The sequence below is a fragment of the Mobula birostris genome, chromosome 19, assembly GCF_030028105.1.
Source record: "Mobula birostris isolate sMobBir1 chromosome 19, sMobBir1.hap1, whole genome shotgun sequence".
Taxonomy (NCBI): Eukaryota; Metazoa; Chordata; class Chondrichthyes; order Myliobatiformes; family Myliobatidae; genus Mobula; species Mobula birostris.
Window position 1 is genome coordinate 42318603 of NC_092388.1, and position 16485 is coordinate 42335087.

The window sequence follows — 16485 nt, forward strand, 5'->3', positions numbered from 1 at the left end:
CTCATGATCGACTGCTGCTTATCTTCAGATGAATAAAGAAATGAGGCATTAAGCATGCCCTTTGTCTGCCAGTCAGCTGGTTCAGCTCTGCAATTGCTTGGATAATTTCTTGAATCTGCTGTAGATTTGTAAAAGGGGAATAGTTTTAAACTCAGCATAGCTGCATGAGAGGATTACTCTATAACATTGAAATCTTTGTTAAGACTAATACCTGAGCAAAAAAAATTATGTTTTGATCAAGTGTATTGAATAAATTTCATTGAAGAATTTTAGCATGTAAAATAAGGGTGTTATGTTGTGATTGTCTGCAGGAATGAGCCATGAACCAAAGTCATCTGCCCTGAGTATAATCTCAGCAACACAGAGGACCACAGCAACTGTGAATCCCTTATCTGCATCCGCACTGAATGGACCAGTTGTCAGAAATGACAATCAAACAGGTCATGGGACACCAAACATCCGAGGAGGTCATACAGCTAGCTTTGCTGCAGCCCTTCGAAAACTGGCCAAGCAAGCAGAAGAACCAAGAGGTATAGTCAGCAGTAGTAGCAATCTATTAAACTTTACACTCCTTTAAATTCAGAGATTCTTGCATGCATTGTAGAGACATCTAGATGAGCTACAATTACTGCATTGCCTAATTATGTGTTGCCCAAGCAGGAAAATTTGTTTTATTATATGACGGAGCAGGCTCGATGGGCCAAATGGCTGGCTTCTGCTCCTTTGTCTTATGGTCTTATGGTCTTAATGTTCTTCAAATGCAACAAGCGAGTAAGTTGCATAGTTAGAATGAAATTAAACAGAATTGTCAACTTCTTTGCAGTACTCCAAAAATAGAGATAAAATTGTTAAAGACATTGATTTTTTTGTTGGTGCTAAAGCAACTTAACTGATGCAGGATAGCAACCTGAATTTATATAATGTTTTTAAGGGAAAATACATACTAAGATAGTTTACACTTAGGAATGTAGAGAAGTGCATCTAGAGAAATACATGGGGATGAATCATAAAGTTTAGAACATGAGAGCTAGAGAGAATGCAGAAAAAAGCCACAATTAGAAAATGTGAAGTATTCAGTAAGAACTATAGAGCTTTAGGAATAAGTAGAGTTGGATTTAGACAAATCCTGGGGTTGGTAAGGGTTGCAACAGAAACTGGACTCCATGCTTTATGTCAGTAAATATAGGTCAGAAATTGGAAAATTTGGAAAGAGGAAAATGGGAGAATTCTGAGATATTTAGTAAAGATGGCAACTGCGGCACTTCAGGAGTTTAATGGGAGAATAGCTGAGATGGAGCTGAAACACTTTCAATGATATCAATCAACTGAATTTTGGCAAAGTAATGACCACTGAATGATGTGAAACTGGATTGTAGGATGTTCAGAGGAACATGAAGTGAATGGGGATGAATCACCCTACTATGTGTCTGGAAAATGTAAATGGTCTAAATTGGGCTCAGGAAAGTAGTGGGGTTATAAAGAAATGGAGGAGAAAAGACAGTTGAGGCAGCCAAGAGGATAACCTGAACTATGGAATTGGATGGACATAAGGTCCTAGCCCAAGAGATGAAATTGGCATTCATGAGAAAGAAGGGTTCATGAGAAGAAAATGAGGAATGAATGTTCCTGCAAAGATCACAGTAGTCAGTATAATTAATATCTGGCTAAGAATTAGAAAGAGGTCTAAATGAAAAAATCTAATAAGATTGGTAATATAGAATGTAGGTCTTTAGTCGCTGTCATTAAAAAATTAGGTTGTAATATGTAATCAAAATGCTGGATTTTCTAGAGCATTTGCGGAATATATCTCAGCATTTCCTTGGAAAATTTAACTCCTTTCAAATATTAAATACACTGTGGTAGAACTTGTGACTGGGAATTTCCCATTATTCTGAGGTTGTGCCCTCTGGTCCTAGACTCCCCCACTATAGGAAACATCCTTTCCACATCCGCTCTATCTAGGTCTTTGAATATTCAATAGGTTTCATTGAGATCCCCCTCATTCTTTTAAACTCCATTAAGTACAGGCCCAGAGCCATCAAACACTCTTCATTTATTAACCCTTTAATTCCCAGAATCATTCTCCTAAACTTTGTGGGCTGAAGGGCCTGTATTGTGCTGTAGGTTTTCTTCTTCTTCTTAAACCTCCTCTTGACCCTCTCCAATGTCAGCACATCTGTTCTTAGATAAGGAGCTTAAAATTGCTCACAATACTATAAGTACAGTCTGGCCAATGCCTTATAAAGCTTTAGCGTTACATCCTTGCTTTATATTGTGGTCCTCTTGAAAAAAATGTGAGCATTACATCCGTCTTCCTTACCACCAACTCAACCTGCGAGTCTGTCCCAAATTGTTTTTAAACTATATCAATTTAGTTGCACTCCCCATATCTTTCTGTATAATTTTTCTCTTCATGTCATGGATCAATTGAAAATGTTTGGAAATGCTTGTTGATACTTGTCTCTTTCACAGCTGATTTGCATCAACAGTTTATACTGAAAATCCCACTAAATCTATCTTTAAGAAAACCATGACTACTCAGAGAGGATTACTAAAGGGTGAAAGCAATAATGACGACATGATAATCCACAGTGAAAGAATCAGCAGCAAATCAACAGAAATTAGGCAATAACAATGCAGTATTAGTACCTCATATTAAATATATACAGTGGATTCTGATTAATTGGGCAATTGATTAATCAGGACAGCCGCTTATTAGCAAAAACGAATTGTGAAAATGGTGGGATTCCCTTTGTTTATTTAGGACACTGTGCTGCTTTAATTGGGGCATGAGACTGTTGCCAAACAGTTTCTAACTAATGTCAGTTGTGTGCCCTTGTATGATCTTTAGACCCTACACAGCACTTAGAGCGAACAGTTTTTCAATAGAGTCAGTTGTGCATATTTGTGTTTAAAAAGCAATGATTTTTGACACTGAAAGTTACAGGGCCTCAAGACCCATACTGCTAGGTTCAGGAACAGTTATTACCCCTCAACCATCAGGCTGTTGAACCAGAGGGGATAATTTTTCTTGTCCCATCACTGAACTCTTCCAAAACCGAAGGGTTCACTCTCAAGGACTCTTCATCTCATGTTCTTGATATTTATAGCTATTTATTATTATATTTTTACTTATTTCAGCTCAAGCTGGTAAAACCTGAGGTATGAGCATAATGAAGCACACTTATTTCTCAATTGCTTGGAACTCTCAGTTTATTCTAGTGGTGTTTAGTATTGTGGTTTTCTGAAGATTTACATAGATATTGCTGTGTAGGCCTAATTGTTTAATGCTATTGTATAGTGACTTTGGAATGACACCAGTTGTAGATAGTACTACTGGGACAATCTGTACCTTGTTCATGTTCCATAGTCTATCAATTTCTTCTTTTAATTCAGCATATTTCTGGTGTTTTTCATTTATTGATTTCTGTATGTTATGTATGTTTGGAATAGCTATATCTATTAAGTAAGTTGTCCTTGCTTTTTTTATCCTGTAATATTATATTCAGACAGTTATCATGGATTGTCCTATCTGTCATAATGGGTTATTTGTAGTATTATTTTTAAAACTGGATCAGGCTTGTATTTATAGTAAGGTATTGCACCTTTTATGAGTTTGTATTTTAAAGCAAGATTTTTGTGAATATTGTTTGCCACTTGATTTTGCCTGTGTCAGTAATCAGATTGACTTAAACTGCTGCAAGATCCTGTCATGTGTTAGATTGTTTCTGGTTTTCCTTGGCATTTTCTGCATTATTGTCTTACTACTACTATTATTATTATTATTATTATTTTTCCTTTTCATATTTGCACAGTGTGTTGTCTTTTGCACATTGGTTGTCCTGTTGAGAATGGTCTTTCATTGATTCTATTGTGTTTCTTGTATTTACTGTGAATGCCCGCAAGGAATTGAATCTCAGGTGATGTATATGTACTTTGATAATAAGCAGTAAGACAATTCAGAACTGTTTTGCTCACTGCGGTTTCAAGCATTTGGTCTTGGAAATGCCAGAAGTGGCCGGGAGTAAAAATTAAACAATTGCACTACTTCGTTAGGAACTACAAAGAAGTTGAAAGTATCAACAATCACCTTGCATGCTGCCTTTGGACCATACTGAACTCTCACCTGTGGCTCCAGGTAGCTGTTTGCCTGTGACAGCGGTCACAACCCCCTGTACTGCTTTGACGGGCAGGCTAAATTAGGTGAGAGTAGCCAGCGGATCTCATACCCAGTGAGATAGGGACATGCATGTCGTAGCACATGAAATCAGCTGTGGCGGACTGGGCGGATGAGATCTACGGTGATATGCAACAGCCAGGAAGGTAGTACTGCAATTCTACATGAAGAGCGAAAGGCATGACGATGCACGGAACGGGTCATAGTCATCCATTGCAACCAGGGAAGACCCCATTTGTGGTGTCTACTTGTACCACGGGGCCTGGACCTTTAAGGTCGAGAGAGTGGAGTTGCCCCAGTGCAACAGCTTTTCCATTTTCAAAATTCTCCTGCACAGGTTTCCTGTCATCATTAGATACAACAGACAATCACTAGTAGTATTGGTAGAGTTCTAATGTTTCTGTATTTGATTCAAATACATAATTTGTTATTCAGTTCGATGGTAGTTTGTCTTTGTAATAATTTTTTTTTACCAATTTCAATGAAACTTAGGCTAATTGGGGCAGTCACTTAATTGGATCAAGATGTACTGGTCCTGATGTGTCCCAATTAACTGGAATCCATTGTATTGATCATAAACATTTCTTCAGATATTGTGTGTACTGCAATCCTGGAAACCTGAAGTCAATAAAGAAAATGCCAGAAGTAACCAGCTACAGTCGGCCCTCCGTATCCGCAGGGGTTTGGTTCCGGGACACCCCCCCCCCCCCGCAGATACCAAATTCCACGAATGCTCAAGTCCCGTATATAAAATGGCGTAGTATTTACATATAACCTACGCACATCCTCCCATATACTTTAAATCATCTCCAGGTTACTTATAATACCTAATACAATGTAAATGCTATGTAAATAGTGGTTACACTGTATTGTTTAGCGAATAGTGACACTTTGGAGGAGGCTCAGTAATGCTAATGTCAGGAACCATGCTCAAACAACGAGTGCTGGAGAGAGAACTTCCAGGGTTTTTTTTTCATCATGATCCACGGTTGGTTGAATCCGCAGATGCAGAACCTGTGGATACAGAGGGCCGACTGTCCAGACAGCAGAAGTGAAGGGGAAAATAGTATTAGCATTTCCAAAGACCTTTCATCAGAATTGGGAAAAGTTAGAAATGAAGCAAGTTTTAAGATTCAGAGAAGGAACCAAGGGATAGAATTTAATAGTATGCAGGAGAGGTTGGATGATAAAGGAGTGAAAGTAAAAGTTAATAAGTGTCTACTTAAGGTGAAAAGCAGAATGATTATTTGAAATTTTCAAAGGAATGTGAAAGGAAGACTGGAAATCAGAAATACATAGGCTGGAAATGTTACTTATTAAAAATTATTAAGATCATTGTGGAATCCGAAATGTTGAAAATGATGTGCAGTCGTTGAACTTTCTGCTATCATTAAGTTAACATTGAAATTTGTTGAAAGAGCATATAGGGCTGGTCCGATTAAGGGTTAGAGTGAGAGAAAGAATTAAAATGACAGTTGACTAGAAACTCACACTCATACAGACTGAATAAGAATGTTCTGGTGTGTGGTCACCCAGTCTCCATTTTGTCTCCCCTCAGTAATTCTGCCAATAATTCTTAATTTCAATTTCAAGCCAGGCAATGTTATGTACAAAAGTTACCAGAGAAAATGTGCTGAAATTTTTCTCTGATATGGTTGCTTTCCAAGAGGACACTTGAGAGAAAAAATATGCAGGATTATGTAGAATGAGGCAGGGAAAGGGTCTGACAAGTTTTTACTCTATCAGAATATTACAGGCTGAAAATCTTCCCTGGCTGTATAAAAAGTTCTGTTTACAGCTTGCTCATTTAATCCTTCAAATTAATACAACATTATCACTGGGCTAAACTGATTATCTAATATTGAACCCAGTCAGTATGACTTCTGTCACTTGGCTCCCAGTAGGAGCTGGTCAAGAAATTATGATTCTAGTCAGAGTCAACAACAGTAAGCCTCCCTGTAGTTTAGACTAGTAGGTAGCTACATGGCACCGCTGTCTATGTATTTCTCTGACTGAAATAAGGCTCTGATGTTCATCTGTAGAGACTGGTGGATGCTGATAGTTTTCACACATTTTCATCAGAACAAAAGAAAATTGTATAATTTTCTTTTCCTGTCTTGACCTGAGCTCAGCACTTACCCATGAGGATGATCACAGTGAATATCGGCTATTTCTCTGAAAATTTGTATTTTCCGTACCAATTTTGTGACTTAATTTAACAACCATACCAATTTAAACTAGTGAATACAGCCAGAGCTATGCATATTGATGATAAGAACAGATGGGAAGCAGTTAAGTGCAGATAATCTACATGTAAAGCAAAAGTAAGCATTATCTGTGCTCTGTTAGGAAAGAGCTGCTTTTTATCACCATTTCCATGTAATACTCATGATCAAATCTAATAGTGTATACTTTATCAGTTTAAAAATTGCTGCCTGACCTTTAGCTGTTTCTGGAGTTCTTGAGATTTTCATTTGCTGTTCCTCCTTTATGAAGTATTACTTTGGTGAATTGACAGCATTAAGAGACATCTTAATTGATAATGTTTGGTTTGCTGTATGTCACTGTGTGTGGTTGGCTGCATGTGTGAACATTTGTATGCACATGTGTGCACATTTCTGAATGATCTGTGAACACTAGCCTGCTATTCCTCCTTTGCACTATTTATTTAATTTTTTAATTGTAGCTGCTTGTAATTTTTTATGTCTTGCACTGTATTGCTGCCACAAAACAACAAATTTCACAACATATATCGGTGATAATAAACCTAACTCTGATTCTGATATGTGAGTGCGTACATATTTGAGTGTGCATGTGCATATGGGGGTTGAGGTGAAGCCCAGATTACGAGAAAATCTGCAGATGCTGTAAGTCTAAGTAATACGTACAAAATGCTGGAGAAACTCAGCAGGCCATGCAGCATCAATGGAAATGAGTAAACAGTCGACATTTTGGTGTGAGACCCTTCATCAGTTCTGGGAAAAAAAGATATGAGAAGTCAGAATAAAAAGGTTGGGGGGCGGTGGAGAAAGAAGTACAAGGTAGTAAGTGATTGGTGAAACTGGGAGAGGGGAAGGGATGAAGTAAAGAGCTGAGAAGTTGTTTGGTGAAATGGATATAGGGCTGGAGAAGGAGGAATTTGACTGGAGGGGACAGAAGGCCATGGAAGAAAGGGAAAGGGGAGGAGCACTAGAGGGAGGTGATGTGCAGGTAAGGGAGATAACTGAAAGAGACAGACTCGATGGGCTGAATGGTCTATTTCTGCTCTTATATCTTATGGTCTAAATGGGAATGCGGAACTGTGAAAGGTGTTGGGGGGGAGGTGGGGTACAATTACCGGAAGTTCAAGAAATCGATGTTCATGCCATCAGGTTGGAAGCTACCCAGACAGAATATATGGTGTTGCTCCTCCAACCTGAATGTGGCCTCATCGCAGCAGTAGAGGAGGCCGTGGACTGACATGTCGAAATGTGAATGAGAATGCAAAGTAGAATAGAAATGGGTGGCCACCGGGATCTCCCGCTTTTTCTAGTAGATGGAGCGTAGGTGCTTGATGAAGTGCTCTCCCAATTTATGCTGGGTCTCACTGGCATACAGCAGGCCACACCGGGAGCACCAGATACAGTAAGTGACCCCAACAGACTCACAGGTGAAGTGTCGCCTCAGCTGGAAGGACTGTTTGGGGTCCTGAATGGTAGTGAGGTGTAGTGGCAGATGTATTTTCAAGGATAAGCAGCAGAAAGGAGATCAGTGAAGAGGGACAAATCGACAAGGGAGTCATGTAGGGAGTGAACCCTATGGAAAGCGGCAAGTAGGGGGAGGGAAAGGTGCTTGGTGACGGGATCCTGCTAGAGATGGCGGAAGTTATGGAGAATTATGTGCTGGATGTGAAGGCTGGTGAGGTGGTAGGTGAGGACAAAAGGAACCCTATCCCTGGTGGAGTGGCAGGTGAATGTGGTGAGGGCAGATGTGCATGAAATGGAAGCGATGCTGGTAAGGGCAGCATTGATGGTGGAGGAAGGAGAGCCCCTTTCTTTGAAGAAGGAGAACATCTCATTAGTACTGAAATAAAAAACCTCATTCTGAGAGCAGATGCAATGGGACAGAGGAACTGAGAAAAGGGGATGACATCTTTGCAAGTGACAGGGTGGTAAGAGGTAAACTCCAATTAGCTGTGAGAATCAGTGGGTTTATAAAAGATATCGGTAGATAAACTGTATCCAAAGATAGTGATTGGGAGATTGAGAAAGGGGAGAGAGGTGTGAGAAATGAACCAGGTAAATTTGCCTCCAACTTCCACCCTGAGGCCAGGGTGCAAGTTGGAGGCAAAGTTGATGAAGTCGACAAGCTCAGCTTGGGTGCAAGAAGCAGCACCAATGCAGTCGTTGATGTAGCATAGGAAAAGTTGGGGAATGATACTGGCATAAGCTTGAAACTTAGACCATTCCATGTGGCCAACAAAAAAGCAGGCATAGCTGGGAGCCATGCATGTGCTCGTGGCTACACCTTTTGTTTGAAGGAAGTAAGAGGAGCCAATGGAAAACTATTGAGTGTGAGGACCAATTCTGCCAGACGGGAGTGGTGGTAGAGGGGAATTGGTTGGGTCTGATGTCCAAAAAGAAGTGGAGAGCTTTGAGGCCTTCCTGATGCAGGATAGAGGTGTAAAGGGACTGGACAATCATAATGAAAATGAGACGACCAAGGCCAGGGAACATGAAGTTATTGAAAAGATCAAGAGCATGTGAAGTGTCATGGATGTAGGTAGAAAGGAGCTGATCCAGGAGGGATAAAACAGAGTCAACTTATGCAGATATAAGTTTGGTGGGGCAGGAACAAGCAGAAATAATGGGTATACCTGGACAGGCAATATTTATGGACCTTGGGAAGGAGGTAGAAACAGGAGGTGCAGGGTAAGGGAACAGTGAGGTTGGTGGCAGTGGATGGGAAATCCCCAGAGTTAACAAGGTCACTGATGGTGGGGGTGATTGGGCTGGTGCTCCTTAGTGGTACCCTGTTCAATGGGTAAGTAAGAGGAGGTGTCTGACAGTTGTCACCTGGCCTCGACAAGGTAAAGGTCAGTCTGCCAGACTTCTACAGCACCTCTCTTACCTGTGGGTAGGATTAGAGTATGGAGGGGAGAGAGCGGTGTGTAGGATTAGAGTATGGAGGGGAGAGAACAGTGTGTAGGATTAGAGTATGGAGGGGAGAGAGCAGCGTGTAGGATTAGAGTATAGAGAGGAGAGAGCAGTGTGTTCAGAAGGAGTGAGGTTAGAATTGGAGAGTGGAGTAGTAAAGTCAAAATAGTTGATTTCTCATTGGCTGTTAGCAATGAAAAGATCTAGAGCAGGCAGAAGACAAGAGTGTCATTGCTGGCATGGAATTTACTGATGCTTGGGTGCAGGAAGATGGAACTTTCTGCTTTGGATAGGGGAAGGCCAGAAGGAATTATGAAGCCATCAGGCATAGCCTGGCATGAATGAAAACTGGGATCAGAGGGGGAAAAGGAGTGGTAATGTCTGAGGAGAGGGGAGTGTTGGGGTGTTCAGGGAACGTCGGGTGAGAGGAAGGTGAAGTCTCCGAGGACCCAAGAATTGGTGGTTGTACCTAAGAGATACAGGATTGCAGTGGTGGTGGGGAAGGGAAGACTAGGTTTCCAGCGGCAGCACGTAAAGTCCCAGCCTGGAGATGCTGTTGGTCAAGAGCCAGGCTGGAGTCAGAGTTGAAGGTTGCACAATAGGCACTTTGAAGGTGTCCGACATCATTGGAACCCTCATTGGTGATCCTAGAGTCTAGGTTCTGAATCTGCTCAGGATTGTTAGAACCATTGAGGTTGGCAGCAGGGATCACGGTCTGGGGATGTCCATGGCTGCCGGCACTGGAGACGGCAGGTTCTGTAGTCTGTAGACAGGTAACCTTCCAATCTTTGCTGGATGTGACAAAGATGAAGAACCAGAGGTTGAAAGTGTGGATCCAATGGAGGATAAAGTATCTGACAGGTCTAGTGCAGGCGGTGGAGAGAGAGTACTGGAGTTGTGGAAATGACTGGATAGAGTCCCCAGATACCTCTTCATGGCAGAAGGGATGACGCATAGAACACGGCGGGAGAAGCAGCGGGGAATTACATTTGGTTGGCTAAGTCATGTGCATGCCCGATACCACACTCCCTAAACAGAAACCCTATTCTGTTTCTGTTGTATAAGTCATTGATTGGTGAGACCACATTTGGAATATTGTGTACAGTTTTGTTCATCCAGTTATAGAAAAGATGTTGTCAATCTGGAGAAGGTACAGAGTAGATTTTTGAGAATGCTGCCTGGATTAGGTGGCTTGTGTTATAGGGAGAGGATGGCCAAGCCAGTACTTTATTCTGTAAAAGAGAATGAGAGTACATCTCATTGACGTTTATGAAACACGAGGGTATGGATGGATAAGGTAGATGGTCATAATCTTTTCCCCAGGGATGGGGAGTCCAAAACTAGAAAGTACAAATACAGGATAAGAGAGATTTAAAAGAGACCTGAGGTAATTTCTTCACACTGAGGTAGTTTCTTGACACAGAGAGTAGTGAGTACCTGGAATGAGCTGCCAGAGGAAGTGGTCAAGGCAAGTGCAATTGCAATATTTAATTGACATTTAGATAGGTACATGGAGGGAAGAGTTTTGGAGGGTTATGGGCCAAACATGGACAACTGGGAATAGGAGTGAATATGCTGTGTCGGCATAGGCTAGTTGGACTAAAGCAGGGGTCCCCAACCTTTTTTACACTGCGGACCGGTTTATTATTGACAATATTCTTGCGGAACGGCCAACCCGGGGTGGGGCGGGGTGCAGGTAGGGTTGCCAACGGACAAGAGTAGCAGTCAAATACGTTGTGTTTACTCCGAAAAGACTATAATGACCACGAAGCCTTGCGTGGGCACCAGTGCGCATGCGTGACTTGCGCATGCATGTACGTGTCGATTTTTTTCTACAAATCGCTTTTGGCGATTCTGTTCGGAGGTTGGGGGAGTGTTAATCACGACCGGAATATAGGTGATAAATGGCTAATACACTCAGTTTCGTTTCTAAGAGGGTTTATCTAACGAATTTAATATTAAACACACAGCGCATATTTTCCTCGCATGAATATAGCGATAAGTCAATTATCAGGGGAAGACGGGAGCTTGAAGTAAGTGTTGAACGAACATCCAGTAGAAGTGGTAGAGGCAGATTCAATATTATCATTTAAAGAAAAATTGGATAGGTATATGGACAGGAAAGGAATGGAGGGTTATGGGCTGAGTGCAGGTTGGTGGGACTAGGTGAGAGTAGCATTCGGCACAGACTAGAAGGGCCGAGATGGCCTGTTTCCGTGCTGTAATTGTTATATGGTTATATAAGTCAATAGCATCTTAACATTTGAAGTAACGTTTGGATATTAAACACACAGCACATATTTTCCCCATATGAACATATAAAATCATTGCAACACACCAATATTGCTGAATCAGTGGGAGACCTGGGCTTGTTTTCCTACAACAAGATGGTCCTATCAAGGGGTGATGGGAGACAGCGATACTCGAAGGGGGTTCCTTATGTCCAGTCTATTCCACAATTTAATTTTCGTTGCATTCATTGCAGAGATATGTTGGAAATGGAAGCAATGTTTTCAGTGCTTTCGTGGCTATCTCAAGATATTTAGCCTTGACTTTGATCCAGAATGCCGGCAGAGATGTTATGTCAAACATACTTTTCAGCCCGCCGTCATTTGCAAGCTTGAGGAGTTGATCTCCTTCCCGCGCTGACATGGATGACATGCGGGTAATGACCTCGCGTGCGTTCAAGCTCAACAGGTCGTGGCAGGGAATGAGGAAAGGAGCAGCTAACTCATATCGCCAAATCATATCGTTTCCTCGTGGCCCGGTAGCACCTGCTTTGCGGCCCGGTACCGGTCCGCGGCCCGGTGATTGGGGACCACTGAACTAAAGGGTCTGTTTTTGTGCTATATTACTCTATGACCCATAGAGAGGGTTCAGATATCAGAGGTGCAGAGCAAGTCCTCATGCAAGACTCCCAGAAGATTAATTTATAGGTGGAGCCTGTGGTAAAAAAGGCAAATGCAATGTAGGCATTTATTTCAAAGGGAATAGAATATAAAAGCAAGGAGATAATGCTGAGCCTTTATAATACACTGGTCAGGCAGCAATATTGTCAACAGTTTGGGCCCTATTTCTCAGAAAGGATGTGCTGTCATTGGAGAGAGTCCAGAGGAGGTTCATGAGGATGATTCCAGGAATGAAGGGGTTAACATATGAGAAGCATTTGGCAGTTTTGGGCCTGTACTCACTGGAATTTAGAAAAATGCGAGGGGGGGAATCTCATTGAAACTTACCCAGTGTTGAAAGGACTAGATATGGTGGATGTGGAGAGGTTGTTTCCTATGGTGGCGGTATCCAGAACTAGAGGGCACAGTCTCAAAATTGAGGGGTAACCCTTTAGAACAGAGGTAAGGAGGAATTGTTTTAGCCAGAGAGTAGTGATTTTGTGAAATGCTCTGCCATAAACTGTGGTGGAGGCTCAGTCTGTGCGTATATTTAAGGCAGAAGTTGATCATTTCCTGATCAGTCAGGGCATCAAAGGATATGGCGAGAGAGCCAGTGTATGGGGTTGAGTGGGATCTGGAATTAGCCATGATGGAATAGCAGAGCAGACTTGCAGGGCTAAATGGCCTAATTCTGCTCCTATATCTTATGGTCTCTAAATTCAGCCATGGCAAGAGATTACCAGGAAGACAGAGAAAATGTTTTGAGGTTATTATCATCGTCTCCTCAGAATCACTGGCCAATGACTACACAAAGTGGAGAAGGAACATATTCATGATGATGTTGAGAAGCATGCATCAAGAACACACAGATCTCATGTAAGTGGGAGGACAGATCACCCACTCACCTGTTCTGTTAGTCATCACTTGCCCCATCTTTAGAAGATCTACAGTCCTATATTGGCTTCAGTAACTGACTCTGACACACAAAACTTGAGTGGAAGCAAGCCACTCTCAATCCTATATGACAGTCTAGGAAGAAACGTGTGTTTGTGTGTGTGAGAAAAAGAGAGAGAGGAAAATTTCACACGTGGTTTCATGAGTAGAGGCTGTTTCTTTAGACCTGATAGTCTGCAATATCAAGTCTTCGAAAAGTGACAGCAAAGATGCTGGGTCATCAGTTATGATCTTCCAACATACCCTTGGAAAGGATCAGGCAAATTGGAAAATGTAATACCTCGTTAAATAAAGGATGGAGGCAGAAATTGGAAAAATATAAACCTGTTAGCTTGGCAAAATGTTGGAAACCCTTATTAAAGAAGTACTAATATATAAAATCATTCTATCATTAAGCAGAATCATGTTGTTTAATGACTGGGAGATTGTATTTAACATATTTATTAGAGTGCTTTGAGCAAACAACAAAGCTGGATAGATTTAAGTGGTGTACTTAGATTTCCAAAAGCCATGTTATGTCACATCAAAGTCAAAGTCCAGTTAATTGTCAAACTATATGCACAGGTACACAGGTGCAATTAAAAACTTGCAGCAGCATCACAGGCACATTGCATTGGATACACAGTATTCACAAGAAAACTATAAATAACGACATAAATTGTACAAGATTATATAAGAAAGAACACACTAAGAACAAAAAAGAATCAATGTTTATTGTATAAGGTAAGAGCTTAAGACATTACAGACAATATATTAGCATATATGAGCACTGGCGAACCTCAGGAGTGTGTGCTTAGCCCACTGTTCTACTCTCTATATATACATGACTGTGTGACTAGGCATAGCTCAAATACCATCTATAAATTTGCTGACAATACAACCATTGCTGGTAGAATCTCAGGTGGTGACGAGAGGGCGTACAGGAGTGAGATATGCCAACTAGTGGAGTGGTGCCGCAGCAACAACCAGGCACTCAATGTCAGAAAGACGAAAGAGCTGATTGTGGACTTCAGGAAGGGTAAGATGAAGAAACACATACCAATCCTCAGAGTGATCAGAAGTGGAGAAAGTGAGCAGCTTCAAGTTTCTGGGTGTCAAGATCTCCAACCTGGTCCCAACATATCAATGTAGTAAAAAAAAGAAGGCAAGACAGTGGCTATACTATACTAGGAGCTTAAAGAGATTTGGCATGTCGACAAATACACTCAAAAACTTCTATAGTTGTACCGTGGAGAGCATTCTGACAGGCTGCATCACTGTCTGGTATGGAGGGGCTACTGCACAGGACCGAAGTAAGCTGCAGAAGATTGTAAATCTAGTCAGCTCCATCTTGGGTACTAGCCTACAAAGTACTCAGGACATCGTTAGGGAGCAATGTCTCAGAAAGGTAGCGTACATTATTAAGGACCTCCAGCACCCAGAGCATGCCCTTTTCTTACTGTTACCATCAGGTAGGAGGTACAGAAACCTGAAGGCACACACTCAGCAACTCAGGAACAGCTTCTTCCCCTCTGCCATCTGATGCCTAAATGGACATTGAATCTTTGGACACTACCTCACTTTCCTTTTAATATACAGTATTTGTTTTTGCACGTATTTTTAATCTATTGATTTACTGGTTTATTTTTTTTAATTTTATTTATTATTTTTTCTCTCTGCTAGATTATGTATTGTTTTGAACTGCTGCTGCTAAGTTAACAAATTTCATGTCACGTGCCAGTGATAATAAACCTGATTCTGATTCAATAATAGAGGATTGATTGACAAACCAGAAACAATCTGGATAATTGAACCGTTTCAGTTTTGCAAGCTATAGCCTGTGGTTCTGCCAGAGTCTCAACTACTAGGATCTTTGTTAATGACTTAAAGGGTTGAAGAAGTTTGGTATGGTTCTCCAAACCCTACGGACTTTCTACAGGGGCACATTTGAGAGCATTCTGACTGGCTGCATCACTGCCTGGTATGGGAACTGTATTTCCCTCAATCGCGTACCCTGCAAAGAGTGGTGCAGTCAGCCCAGCACATCTGTGGATGTGAACATCTCACTATTCAGGACGTTTACAGAGACAGCTGTGTAAAAAGGGCCAAAAGATCATTGGGGACCCAAGTCACCCAGCCACAAACTGTTCCAGCTGCTACCACCTGGGAAACAGTACCACAGCATAAAAGCCAGGACCAACAGGCTCCAGGACAGCTTCTTCCACCAGGCCATCAGACTAATTAAGTCACGCTGATACAATTGTAGTTGTATGTTATATTGACTGTCCTGGTGTACATACTATTTATTACAAATTAGCATAAATTGTACATTGCACATTTAGACAGAGATGCAACATAAAGATTTTTACTGCTCATGTACTGTATATGAAGGATGTAAGTAATAAAGTCAATTCAATAGACAATCAACAGAAGTGAGAACACAAGCTGTGAGAAGGGTATGATACAAAAAGGAGACAGAGAGATAAGGAGTGCAGTAAGTAGGCAGTAGGGATACACTCCGGGGAAAAATAATATTAAAAAGAATAGAAAAGCCGTACTTGCTTCAATGGGTATAAAATTCAGAATGCTGGTGTACACAGGGATCTAGATTTCCCTCGATATGAAAATACGGAATAATGGAAATATAGCAAGTATTCAGGAAGGAAAATGGAACTGGGTCTTTGTTGCAAAGAGTTTGGAATATAAAGGTAGAGAGGTCTTGCTACAATTGAACAGAATCTTTCGGGCACCACACCAGGAGTGCTGCATATGTTTTAGTCTCTTTTAATAAAGGTATTTGCATTGGAGGTAGTTCAAAGAAGATTCATTGGGTTGGTTCCTAACATGAAACAGTTGACTTATGAGGAAAGGTTGAGCAGGTTTGCCCAATACTCAGTGGAGCTTAGATGAATAGGATATAAACTTTTTGAAGCAGGTTAGATTCTGACAGGACAAATATTGAGAAGGTGTTTACCCTCATTTGAGAATACAGAATTATGAATCAAAGTTTCAAAATAAGGAATCAACTACTTAAGATGGGGATGAGGGAAAATGTCATCCTGTGTAAATTATAAATCTTTGAAATTCAGTTCCCCAGAAGTCTGTGAATTTAAGTCAATGAATCTATCCAGGCTGAAATACACAGAGTTAAGATCTAGGGAATTCAGTCTTGGGCCATATAGAGGAGCTAAGTAAAGATGATGTCAGATGGTCCATGAAGGGGACACATGGCATTTCCTGCTTCTGATTCTTATATTCTTGTAAATGCTATTATTGTAATTTGACCCTAGAAATTATTGTGCAGCACAAAAGGTGTGCTATGGGAGGATGGCCAACTGCTGCAAGAGACTCA

General features: G+C 41.2%; 1 protein-coding gene across 1 annotated transcript in view; it reads left to right on the forward strand.

The window, feature by feature from the left end:
* Window positions 1-16485, forward strand: part of LOC140212348 (genetic suppressor element 1-like) — a 184242-nt gene that overhangs the window by 44994 nt on the left and 122763 nt on the right. The window contains exon 2 of the mRNA XM_072283053.1: window positions 312-530. Coding sequence (XP_072139154.1) covers window positions 312-530 — 219 coding nt within the window. The remainder of the gene's footprint in view (window positions 1-311; window positions 531-16485) is intronic.